The 13,345-nt window shown below is 48.3% G+C and overlaps 1 protein-coding gene across 2 annotated transcripts in view; it reads left to right on the top strand.

Moving 5' to 3' along the window:
* Nucleotides 1-13,345, top strand: part of VWA2 (von Willebrand factor A domain containing 2) — a 51,559-nt gene that overhangs the window by 25,803 nt on the left and 12,411 nt on the right. For both annotated transcript variants that reach the window (XM_023206650.2, XM_023206649.3), the window contains exons 6-8: nt 8,157-8,351; nt 9,213-9,346; nt 10,017-10,149. In XM_023206650.2, the coding sequence (XP_023062418.1) occupies nt 8,157-8,351; nt 9,213-9,346; nt 10,017-10,149 (462 nt within the window). The remainder of the gene's footprint in view (nt 1-8,156; nt 8,352-9,212; nt 9,347-10,016; nt 10,150-13,345) is intronic.

Below are 13,345 nucleotides of genomic sequence, written 5' to 3'. Positions count from 1 at the left end.
CAGGTGTGAGCCACCACACCCGGCCGAATCTGCACTTTTAAAAGGCCTCTCCCCACCCTCCGCTGTGATTGTTATACACACTAATTTTTTAAAAACAGCTTTATGGAGATATATTTTATAGTCATAAAGTTAACACATTTAGTGTGAAATTCAATGGTTTTGAGTATATTTACAGAGTTAAGCAACTTTATTCAAGTTTTGAACATTTTTATCACCTCACAAAGAAACCTTGTAAGTAGACATTTTTCCAAAGAAGATAGACAGATGGCCAATAAGTACACAAAAAGATTGTCAACATCATTAACTATTAAGGAAATGCAGATCAGAACCTCAGTGAGCTACCATGTCATAGCCACTACGGTGGCTCAAAGACTGACAAAAACAAGTGTTGGTAAAGCTGTGGATAAAGTAGAGCCCTCATCCATTGCTTCTGGGTTTGTAAGTGGTGCGTGCCACATTGGAAAAAAGTTTGGCAGTTCTCAAAATGTTAAACATAGATTTAGCGTATGACTCAGCAATTCTACTTCAGGAGAATTAAAAACGTGCACACAAAAATAGTTGTATGCTAACGTTCATACCAGTGCTATTTATAGCAGCTCCAAAACGGAAACAATACAAAATCCTCAACTAATGCGTGTACAAACAAAATGTGGCGTATCCAAATAATGGAATACTACTCAACTGTAAGAATGAATGAAGTACTGATTCATGGTACAGCATGGAGAAATCTTAACATTAGGTAGAGTGAAAGAACATTAGGTTAAGTAAAAGAAGCCAGGCATAATAGGTCACATACTATATGATTCCACTTTTTTTTTTTTTTGAGATGGCATCTCATTCTGTCACCCTGGTGGGAGTGTGGTGGCGTGATCTCAGCTCACTGCAACCTCTGCCTCCAGGGTTCGAGCGATTCTCCTACCTTAGCCTCCTGAGTAGCTGGGACTATAGGTACCCACCACCACGCCTGGCAAATTTTTGTATTTTTAGTAGAGACGCGGTTTTGCCATGTTGGCCAGGCTGGTCTCGAACTCCTGACCTCAGGTGATTCACCTGCCTCAGCCTCCCAAAGTGCTAGGATTAGAGGCGTGAGCCACCACGCCTGGCCATGATTCTACTTTTTATGAAGCGTCTAGAATAGGCAAATCCATGAAGATAAAAAGTGGATTGGTCATTGCCAGGGGCTGACGGGAATGAGGAACAGCTGCTAATGGGTATAGGGCTTCTTTTGGGGGTAAAGAATATGTTTTGGACTTAGTGGTGATGATTGCACAGCTTTGTGAATATACTAAATATCACTGAATTATACACTTTAAAAGTGTGAATTTTATGTTATATAAGTTATATCAATAAAGTAGTTACAAAAATTTGCCCATTATATGCAGTATGCATTTTCAGAGGAAAAAGACTGTTGGTATAAGTTTAAGGCTAAAAGTCAAAGACCATTTGAGTGACTTTGACTCAAAGAATTCAGCTCTACTCTTGTCTGAAAAACTAATTGAATCTCAAAGAATCGGTGCAAAAGGAGCAAGGAGCATTAGAGATCATCTAGTATGTTTTCCATCCCTTATTTTACAGAGGAGGAAGAAACAGGTGCCCTGGCCAGGATCAGTGGGTTACACTGCCAATCCAGTAGGCCCCACCCAGCTGTCCTTTCCCACCTCTTATCATGCTCCCTCTCCCATACCCCCCAGATGATTAGTTGAGCTGCTTTTCAGCTGTGTTGAGGTCATAACTAAGGGCTTGAGAGCATTATTTATAACATATGAAATGCAGAGACACACTAAGATTGAGGACATTGAGGGTGGAGAATGAAGACTTCTTATGTGTCTGAACAAGGTCAGCTCTTCTGGGGCTGTGTATGGTTAGCACTTATGTTTCCTAGGACAACTGTAAGTGACAACAAACAAGGAAAAGGAGGCGCTGATTTTTGGCCCCAGTTGTGGGGTTACTGAGGACACGAAAAATGAAGACAGGCTGTTATGAATCAGAACGGAGGAACATGGGCCAAATGAGAGTGATGACCTTCCCGGGGCACTTTATTCTTTTTCTACAGTGAAGTTTTGTTTTAAATTTTAAACTTTTGTAGGTACATAGTAGGTGTATATACTTACGGGGTATACGAGGTGTTTTGGAACAGGCATGCAATGAGTGATCATCGCACCAGGGAGAATGGAGTATCCATCCCCTCCAGTAACAGTGAAATGTTAAATGCTTGACTGATTAGGACAGCCCGACCCAAACCCAGGACACTTGTCTTTCCAGACCTACGCAATCTCCCAAAAGTATGTTTTGAGGTAGTTAAGAAACCACTCTGACAACCACCTTACTGCTACTTTGCAAGAAGTTTAAAAAACATCGCAGTCAAACCTTCCAACATTGCATCCCATGATAACATAAAATCAAGATAAGACCTGGCTGCTGATTGGTTCCTGAATGCACAGAGCTTCTGGCCTGCTGGCTGTCCAGCCTTGCTCATTTCATTAATGTCATAGTAACACAACCCTGTGTTTACTGTGACTGAATTTTCTGGACTCCCTCCATAGCTTTGTCTCTGCTTTACCTTAGCACAAAACTGTTGATGGCCTTCCCTGGCCTCTTTCAAACCACATTAACGTTGAAATGTGGCTTTTAGGTTAGTTAGAATTACAAAGCATTTTGTCCTCTTTTTTTTCCTTAATATTATTTGGTATGTGCTATTACATAAAGCTGTATTATTTTTCACGTTGATCCTTTTTAATGATTATTTAATAATCCAAGTTCAGCTATCACAATATATTTAATCTCCTAAAAGGTAACATTTAGGTTGATTCCAGAGCTTTTGTCTGTTGTTGAGAAAAAAAGATGTAATCAACATCACTGTACCCACAGTAGGGTTTCTTTTCTTTCTTTTCGTTTTGAGACGGAGTTTCGCTCTTTCACCCTGGCAGGAGTGCAGGGACGCAATTTCGGCTCACTGCAACCTCCGCCTCCCCGGTGCAAGTGATTCTCCTGCCTCAGACTCTCCTGAGTAGCTGGGATTACAGGCAACTGCCACCACACCCAGCTAATTTTTGTATTTTTAGTAGAGATGGGGTTTCACCATCTTGACCAGGCTGGTCTTGAATTCCTGATCTCCGGTGATCCACCCACTTCGGCCTCCCAAAGTGCTGGGATTACAGTAGTGAGCCACCGCACAAGCTGGGTTTTTATGAATTATTATTATTGTTAAGACAGGGTCTTTCTCTGTCACCCAGACTGGAATGCAGTGGGGGCGATATCAGCTGACTGCAACCTCCGCCTACCTGGTTCAAGCGATTCTCCTGCCTCAGCCTCCCGATAGCTGGATTACAGGCCCCCGCCACAATACCTGGCTAATTTTTTTTTTTTTTTTTTTTTTTTTTTTTTTTGTATTTTTAGTAGAGATGAGGTTTCACCATGTTGGCCAGGATGGTCTCTAACTCCTGACCTCAGGTGATCCGCCCACCTTGGTCTCCCAAAATGCTGAGATGACAGGCATGAGCCACAGTGCCTGGCCTCTTATGAATTATTTTTCATAGTCTGTTTCGTGGCCTGCTGACATCAGAATGACTTGCAGGGAGGTGAGGGAGGGAGGGAGGGAGTGCTGGTTTGAAATCTAGATTCTCAGGCCAGGTTGCAGACCCACCAATTTGGACTGTCAGGGAATAGGACCTGAAAATCCACATCATTAAGTCTCCTGAGAGATTTTTATAAACACTAGAATTTGAGACTAGACTCAAAAGATAAACTTCTTACAGTAGGCTGCTGTGGGTTCATTTTGGTAACAGCCACCCACTAGGTCCTCAGAGGCGCTGGACCCAGCATTTCATCCTCTAGCAACACTATTTCTTTCTATTTTAACATGGAAGGAACTGGGACTCAGGTCAAGTAACTTTTCCAAGTTTATCTACTAAGATATTGCAGAACTAATACTTGAGCCCCTCCACCTCTGGAACTCATGTTCTTAATTACATGTCTGCACTGATAGCAAAATGTTTTGATTCTAGCCCTCCCACCGCCCCCTCCAAAAGTTCGTGCATGGCAGTCATAACCCCCAAGACAGTAGCTGATCTGTGAACTTTCAACTTGTAACCTAGGTTAGTCCAATTTGAGAGAAATTAGAAAAATCCTGGTGAGACTCTGGCCTCAGAGCCCCCCTGTCTGGGTTCAGGTCCTGCCTTCACCATTCATGAGCGGCATAACCTTAGTTTACACCCTTCTCTGGACTCTCTATTCCAGAGAGCTGTGGTGAGAATTATATGAGAATATGCTCAGCGTATGTAGATAAACATAGGTTGAGCACAGCGTCTGGCACTTGCTAAGTGGCCAGGAACTATTAGCAGTTATTACCACTATTCGCTGAGTGGGGTCTCCTCGTTGGTTAAATGTAAGTAGACCCTGAGCTCAGAACAGACTCTCAGGCAGAAATGCTCCCTGGAGTAGGCGGAGAGATTTCTTCTCACGTCTCAGAGGTCCAGCCATGAGGAATCTCGCCTTACCTTGGTCGCAAGCCAGCAGACAGGGTTCTTGTGGGAAAGCCTTCACAGGGTGCTGAGGTAGAGCGGGTGACAGCGTCGGTATCACTGTGCTGAGCAACGCGAAGGCCTGTGCAGTGGGCAGCCTGGGCTCTCATGTCCCTGAAATTTAATTTCTCTGTAACCACAGGCTGGTAGTTGTGAAGAGGGAAGCCCAGACCCACTAGAAAATCTGAATGGGCCAGGTGCGGTGGTTCACGCCTGTAATCCCAGCACTCTGGGAGGCCAGGGCAGGTGGATCACCTGAGGTCAGGAGTTCGAGACCAGCCTGGCCAACACGGTAAAACCCTGTCTCTACTAAAAATACAAACATTAGCAGGGCATGGTGGTGAGTGCCTGTAGTCGCAGCTACTCGGGAGGCTGAGGCAGGAGAATCGCTTAAACCCGGGAGGTGGAGGTTGCAGTGAGCTGAGAGTACACCACGGCACTCCAGCCTGGGTGACAGAGTGAGACTCCGTCTCAAAAAACAAGAAAACAAAATCTGGATGGAACCCAAGCCTTCCCCTGAAGGTGGTAGATGGAAAGGAAAACCAGTTTAACTCTGAAGGGGCCCAAGGGCAGACCCCTGTGAGAAACAGAACAGAGTGTGGGGAACAATTACTTTTTCTTTTCATTCCTAAAGCTGTGAGCCTGTAGGAGTGGTAATGATCAGATGGACCACACGGGAGGGGAGGTTTGGGGAGAGAAGGCAAGGACTGGTTGAGAACCTCAGAATCCAAGAACATAGCCAGGAGGTCATAGGGCTCACTGGCCAGTGGGTAGAGGCGCAGGTTGCTTCAAAGCCACCGAAGCACCTTGGCTTTGGATGAGAAGAAAGTTTTGTGAGCATTTAGGCAGGACAGTTTAGAACAGGGGATGGCAAACTTTTTCAGTAAAAGCCTTGTATAGTAAATAATTTTAAGTATTTTCAGGCCAATGCTCTTTGTGTAGACAGTACATAAATCAGTGGGTATGGCTGTTTTCCAATAAAACTTTATAAAAATGGACAGCAGGCCAGATTGAGCTGACTCCTGGCGAGGAAAGAGCATCAACTTCAAAATCAACCAGACTGGGCTTAAACTCCAGTTCCGACCTCCACTAGCCAGATGAGAGTCACGTGCCTTCATGAGTATGTAGCTATCTGTTTAAGAACTTGGGCTTTGGAAGCAGAGGGCCCTGGGTTCAAGTCCTGCCTTCACCTTCACTCATGAGTAGCATAACCTGAGTTTAGACCCTTCTCTGGACTCCCCTATTCTAGAGAGCTGTGGCGAGAATTATATGATAATATGCTAAGCATATATAGATAAACATGGGTTGAGCACGGTGTCTGGCACATGCTAAATGCCCGGGAAATATTAGCAGTTATCACTGTTCTCTGAATGGAGTTTCCTCGTTTGTTACGTGTTTAGTACTTTTTACCATGGATGTAAGGATTACATTCAGTAACAGGTGTGTGTGTGAAGTGTCTGACATAAAGTAAAATGTCAGCACTAATATTATCCTTTAGAAATGGAAGCCATTCTGTTCTCAGGAGCCCTGGAAGAACACTCTTTTTAAATATAAGAGCTCTTTGGTGAAGGAAACTGGATTAGTGGGAATCAGAATTGGGTTGGTGGTCTTCAGTATCTAATGTGTGATCCAGCAGGGTGTGAGAGGAGTTAGGGGCGCTTGGGAGTCAGTGGCGTGGGTGCAGTCTTCCTCTTCGAAGATTCACCTGTGTTGGTATGCTCGGTTTTTCTTTCATAAGCCCATTGCCCAAGCCAAGCTCTGCTCACTAGCTCCAGAACACAGGTTGCATTGCTCACCTGGGTCTTTGCTTTAACCCCTTCCTGTAATCAGGATGGCCTCTTCCTTTCCTCATCAGCAGATTCACCAAGACCCCATTTAAAAGCTCTTTCCCCTCTGAAGTCTGTTCCCCGACAGCTGCACCCCACAATGAATCTGCTCCTCCGAATTCCTATTATTTGCATCCTTGCATTCCTGTTTACTTGCTGTCTTGTAGATCCTGTATCTTCAACTAGACCGGGAGTTCTTTAAGGGGCGGGATCGTGGTTATACTTCCTGGTCTCCATTTCACTGTCTTCCCTCTAGTGGATCCACAGTTAATACTCATGGGTTGAAAACAAGTAAGTGAATTTTTAACCGATGCAAATGTCAATATATATATTGTAGGCAAGACTGTTAATTCTAGGAGTTGTCAGCCCTTGTTGACATTTTTTTAACTTTATGGAGCACCGCAAAGAAAACTGCCCTTTAAGAGCTTGCTTATGTTAGAAAGCAATAAAAGTGAAGAATATTCTAGGCCTGGTCTATAAATCCTTCCCAAGCACAATTTTCACACTCTTTGCCTGTCTTCCTGCTGAATGGAGAGCATTTTGAGGACTGAGGGGAAGGTGGAACCACAACATGAAAGGAGCCTGGATTCCTGAGTAGCTGCTTGGAGGGGAGCCAACCAGGAGAGATGCCTGGGCAGGAGGACTCATGTCAGACTTGCATGAAAAATAAAATCACACACACACACACACACACACACAGAGCAGGCAATGCCCATGCCTCTTGTCAGTTGGATGTTTTCACATTAGAAGAATGACCATAGTTAGGGTTGAATTAAAGGTAGGCATTGCCTTAATTTATGGTTGGTACAATCTGAGTGTAAATGTGTCCCCCATCTAGAGTCTGTGGTTAGTCACTATTTCAGAATAATGCTCCCACAGGGTTTTTTCTGTGTGTACAGTTGATAACCACAGTAATTCCATCAGCCTCACGTTGTTGATCATGTTTGGATGGGCTACAAACCACTGAATAGTTTGGCTGCAACAGGGACTGACTCACAATTCAGTAACCTAAAATCCATTGTAGTGAGTCATTACTTTCTGTCCAGCTGACACTCAAGCTGGCAGTCCTCTCTCTGACAGGACACTTACAGGAGTCTCCTAATTTGAGATTTAGCAGAGATACTGCTCTGGGATTTCAGGACTGGTCAACAGTTCCTATAACTGAGCTGTGAGGATGAGAGCATCTCAAGCCATGGCAAATAGAGCACCACTGGCATCCCAATGAGATGGGACCCCTGTAACCTGCCCTGATCTGGAGGTGGTCAGACAGCTCAGCCTTCCAGCTCCCAACCCTGAATCTGGACATGGCCCACAAAGGCCTGGATCGCAGAAAAGACTCTCATCACACCTTTGCCTTGAAGCTCTGTCCTTCACTCTTATGGATCCTTCCTCACACAGTTTTCCCAAGCTTAGTTATCTGCTTTCCCAACCCAAGATGTTGAGCCGTAACAAGGAGATGATGATGCAGGGATGAGGAGATGGGAGGCAGGTGTCAGATAAATGACAAGAGCTGTTGGCCCAGAGTCATCACTCAGGGAGGAGAAAATAAACACACCCAACACACGAAGAATGACATTATTACAGAATACAACAGAGACTTGCAGGGTGAATCTCAAGTGCATGGAAAAAGTAATTTCTGTCCATTGTTGTTGTGGTTTAGATGGTAGAACTATCACTTTGAGCCTCTGCTAGGAGAAGGTGACCTTTTGCTAATAACAGAAGAGCCCATCAATTTCAGGCTCTCATCTCAACTTCACCTCTTTGCATCACTCACTTTGCTTCTTTCTTTTTTCCTTCTGGGTGTACACAGAGGAGGGCGCACGGAGACGGGACTTGCTCTGAAATACCTTCTGAACAGAGGGTTTCCTGGAGGCAGAAATGCCTCTGTGCCCCAGATCCTTGTCATCGTCACTGATGGGAAGTCCCAGGGACATGTGGCACTGCCAGCCAAGCAGCTGAAGGAAAAGGGTGTCACTGTGTTTGCTGTGGGGGTCAGGTTTCCCAGGTAAGAGTTCGGTCACCCTGGAACAAGCCCTCAGGTGGTCAGCCTGGGGATCGTGTCATGGCCATGGGAAGGGAGGGGATGGGAAGAGCTGTCTGGGTCCTTCCCTGGATCTGTCTTTTCCTCACTTTGCCATTTGGGCTCCAGTGCACAGGAAGCTTCAATCTTTGGGAGCCTAAGCATTTGCATTGACTTTGGTTTTGTTTGAACACTTGGTTGCAAGTGCCAGAAATTCTGCTGAAATGTATTTGGGCAAAAATGGAAATTCATGGAGTCATCTCATTCACTGGGTGGGATGGGGGTCCCTCGGGGTGGGCAGGAGCCAGGGACTTCAGTGTGATCCAGATTCTTCCACACATCTCTGCTGTTCTCTGCCTGTTGCCTCATCTCTTACGCTGACTTTCTCAGGAAGCTGGAACTGGAGGTGCGGATGGCGCCCAGCTCACGTCTTCAGAGCTCCTCCCTGGAGAGAAAAGACCCCTTTCCACAGTTTAACAATCCAAGAAAATACTCTAATCAACCTGAGGCAGAGCCCACTCTTGGGGCCAGGGGAGGGGGAGTCTGGCTGGCCACTCCCCTTTACCCCATTTGTCTAGCTGCTGGGCAAATGGGCTTTCCTAGAAGACAGGAGGCTACAGATCCATTCTGTTACCAGCTATGCTTGCTTGTTCTTTACTTGCTGTCACCTAGAACCACTTTCTTTCATTTCCATTCTGGTTAACTGTTTTCCTCACCAGCTATGGGTCTGACACAACCAGACACTACATCTGTGCTGCCATCCACAAGGAACCCATGGCCTAGGAGATGAGTGGGCAGGAGAAGGGTGGGTACAGGGCCACAAACTGTCACAACCCCTTGGCACAGGTGGGAGGAGCTGCATGCCCTGGCCAGCGAGCCGAGAGAGCAGCATATGCTGTTGGCTGAGCAGGTGGAGGACGCCACCAACGGCCTCTTCAGCACCCTCAGCAACTCTGCCATCTGCGCCAGCACCACGCCAGGTAAGACCTTCCAGCCTGGAGGTAGTGGAAGTGCCATGTGGGGTCGGGGAGGGCCCCCTGAGGCAAGAGGTCAGGACCCAGGAGCCTCCCAGGGAGGGAGGGCAGGCAAGAGAAAGAGAGTCCGGCAGCCTCCACCCTGGGCACTCTGCTGTCTCCCTGTGCCCTGCCCTGTGGGTTTCCCAGCTGGGAGCCCCGAGCTTGTCTTCATGGAGGTAGAGCGGCCCAGGGCTTGAGACTCAGCCGTAGTAGGTTCCCTGTCCCCTGCTCAAGAGACAGAGCCAAGTCTCCTCCCCCTGCCTTGGTCCACACAGAGGAGCACAAGGAGGCTTTCTGCTTGGTGCAAGATCCCTGCATTCTAGTTGTCCTTGTCAGGGTCCACCCAGGAGCCAGAGTGATGCCATTATGTGGAATGTACATGGGTGCACATTATGTAAAAGCTGTGTCGGGTGGGGCCCAGCAGAGGAGATGCTTAGAGACTGGATGCCCCGCTGAACAGGCAGAGCAGGGCCGCTCACCTGGAGATGTGCCCTGACCTGAGAGAGCAGAAGGTGGCCAGCCTGGGGGTGTGGTGGAAACTCCCAGGAGCGGGAGCAGCTGCTGGGGGAGTGTGTGTGGCAGGAGGAGGTGGAACCCCGTCTCCTCCGTGGGTGCGGGTGTGTGTTGTGGACAGACTGCAGGGTGGAAGCGCACCCCTGTGAGCGCAGGACGCTGGAGATGGTCCGGGAGTTCGCCGGCAATGCCCCGTGCTGGAGAGGATCGCGGCGGACCCCTGCGGTGCTGGCTGCACACTGTCCCTTCTACAGGTTGGTCTGCAAGGTCTGGGCTCGGCCTGGGTGGAGATGAAGGCCCCCACCCCTGAGCTGCGGGGAGGATAGCACTTTGGGGCCCCGCCATGGAGACTGTGATGGGGATTGAAGCAGACCTGGGAGGGAGCCAAGGACATGGCCGTGGGAGAACAGGGAGAGGTACAGCTACTCGGTATCAGCATCCCTTAACACACAGCCCAGGCAACCAGGGCGAGCGCCGGTGGCAGGGTCACAGGCATTCTGGAAGGCTGGTGAGTGAGCCAAGTGCTGACCCTGCAGGGCAGTGGTCTGCACTTGTGATATTGATTTGGTAATTTGGTTCCTCTGAGCACCAGTTTCCACATTATGGGGGCTGAGTGAGGCAAAAGGATCAAGATGAATTCCAATCAGGGAGGCTGTGGGATGCTGGGTTCTTTGGGATTGGAGCCCAGGCACCCAAGAGCACCTGCTGCCCGGCGGCCAGCGCATCCCTCCCAAACACTGCCCACACTGTTCCCGGGCACTTTCTTTAGACTATCTGCCATTCAGCACCTCTGTCCGGAGTCCAGTGACCCTGCTACTCTCCCTCTCTGGGGGGCCAGGGCAGTGTTTGAATCAGCTACATCTTTGCCCATTGGTCTTCCTCCAGCGATGAGCTCATAGCACAGCACACAGCAGTGAAATTGATTGGCTGAGAAGCCTCAGGGCCGTGCTGGGCTGATGGAAAATCCAAAGACTGTTTCTCTGGGAAAGGTCAGTCCCCTGCAAGAGGGTCAGAGGAGATGGGGCCTCATGCCACGTCAGGGCCACCAGAGGCTCTCCTCAGAACCCAAGCTCTCAAGTGAAAGGAGGAGTTGATTTGTTCCTTGGTGGCCACGTTCTAAGTGCCTGCTCAGCCAGGCAATATGCGATAAGGAGACAGCACAGTTGCTGCCCCCAAGGAATCGTGGTCTAGAGCAGGGCATTGGAAAAGGAGACCAGAGGCCACCCTGAGGCATCCTAGGTGCTGGGGTGGAGTCTGTCCCCTCTGGGATGTCACTGAGAAGGGGCCGCTCGAGCAGTTTTGCAAGATTTGGAACTGTGGCAGGGGGCAAGGTGCCCAGAGCCGGGAGCAGGTGGGAGAGGCTGGTGGCCGCAGTGTAGACTTCCTGGGCCTTGCATTCAGACTCTGCTGTCAGGCTACTGAATTTTTAATCCTAGCCGCACCACTAGGGAGCTGTGAACTTACCACTGCATGTTTGTACGTTTGAAAAAGGGTGTGAGAATAATCATAACTGCCCTACAGGGTTGTTGAGAGCATGCGGTGATTGAATAGGTAGATGCGTTAATATTGCAGGCTCCTAGAATGAAGCATTTGGGAGCTCTTTATCTATTTCCTCACTCAAGAAATACCCACGGAGGGCATCCTGTGCTCCCCGGCACTCACCCAAGTCCAGGGGAATCAGCACCAGCATCTCAGAAACACATCTACCCTCACAAGTGATGCTCCAGTGATGGGAGGCAGCCATTCCAAAATGAATACACAAAATAAACTGTTCAGTGGTAGCAGGTGTTGTGGAGGAGATGCGGTGGGGTAGGCAGGAGCACTGGGGCAAGGTCACAGTTTGAAATGGAGTGGCCAGGGAGGGCCTGGCAGAGCATGTGGCATTTGTATCCAGACCTGAGGGAGGTGGGGAGCAAACTGTGTGCAGGTCCCTGCAAAGCCCTGTGGGTAGTGGCTGCACCATAAATGCCGATTCCCAGGGAGGCCCGAGTCAGGGAGCGGGAGGGGCCCAGGGAGCTTTCTGGGCTAGGACTTGTGACTTTATTATGAGGTCGCTAGGATAGACATGGAAGAGAAGACGATTTCTCTTGAATGAGCTGGCAGTTTGGCATACTTTGTTTTTATTATCATTTTTTTGAGACAAGGTCTTGCTCTGTCACCAGGATGGAGTACAGTGGCAGGATCATGGCTCAGTGCAGCCTCAAACTTCCAGGCTCAAGTGATCCTCACACGTCGGCCTCCTTAGTAGTTGGGACTACAAACACGCACCACCGTGGCCGGCTAATTTTTAAGGTTTTTTTGTTTTTGTTTTTGTTTTTTAAATATAGATGGGGTCTCACTATGTTGCCCAGGCTTGTCTTAAACTCCTGAGCTCAAGCCATCCTCCTGCCTCGGCCTTTCATAGTGTTGGGATTACAGGCATGAGCTACCACGCCCAGCCTTGGCAACCTTTATTTCAGCAACTCCATGAGCTCTTAATTGACTTGGCTTTTACTCCATTTTACCCCAGGGAAGACCCTGCCCTAGAGGAGCACCTGATTGGCTTGCCCCTGGTGTGGGCAGCCCAGGGCAGGATCTTGTTGGAAGAAGCCTTATTTGGAGAACTTTAGGGAATGTTTTTGCCAAGGCCCAAGAGTCTCCTCAGGTGAGGCCATCCCAGGAATTGCTGCCAACCCAGAGTGGGTTTTCTGCCCCCAGATGAGGAACTGCTCCTGTGGCAGCAGGACACATGGCCCCAGAGACTCAGGAGAGGAGAGGACGAGGCTCAGAGGGCAGAGTAGGGGGATTTGGGGTCATGATCAGGATTTGGACCCCAGCTCTGCTGTGTTCCAGTAACTATGTGACCTCAGGGGACCTAAGTCAGCCCTCAGAACCCATTTCCCTATCTGGAACATGGAGGGAACCATCTCTTCAGGTAGCTGTGGTTAATGGAACACCCGCGGGTGGAAGCCAGCCCAGGAATGGTGGCTGCTGTGTTATCACAGAACGTCAGTTCTCCAGCAGACCTGAGGAGTCATTGAGTCCAGTGGCTTGCATGTCTTGACCTGCAGAGCCTCATGTGGACACTTGTTGTGCAGACCAGATAGAAGCAGCACACCTGGGGTGGAGGGGCGGGGCTGGGGCACTGCAGGAGGCCTGGAGCCTTGTTCCTTCAGTCCTCTTCTCTCCCCATCAGAGCTTTAAGAAATACAGTTGAAAACTGCAGATAGAATTACTATACAAAGAGAAAAGTGAAGATCAGAGGAGGAAAGTAACATGTCTGTGGTCACACAGCCAAAATCCAGTTGCCCATTTCCCAGTATTTCTCTCCCTACTGCATTGTGAGCCTCAGAAAGTAACTTATAATAAAAAGCTATTGCTACAGTTTGAGGTTTTGCATGTGGATGTCTTTGTCTTCAAATGTGATAGCCAGCTTATGTTACCTCTTTTTTTTTTTTTTTTTTTTTTTTC

Source organism: Piliocolobus tephrosceles, chromosome 9 (assembly GCF_002776525.5).
Source record: "Piliocolobus tephrosceles isolate RC106 chromosome 9, ASM277652v3, whole genome shotgun sequence".
NCBI lineage: Eukaryota > Metazoa > Chordata > Mammalia > Primates > Cercopithecidae > Piliocolobus > Piliocolobus tephrosceles.
The sequence above is the reverse complement of the archived record's forward strand: the minus strand, read 5'-3'. Positions and strand labels throughout refer to the sequence as shown.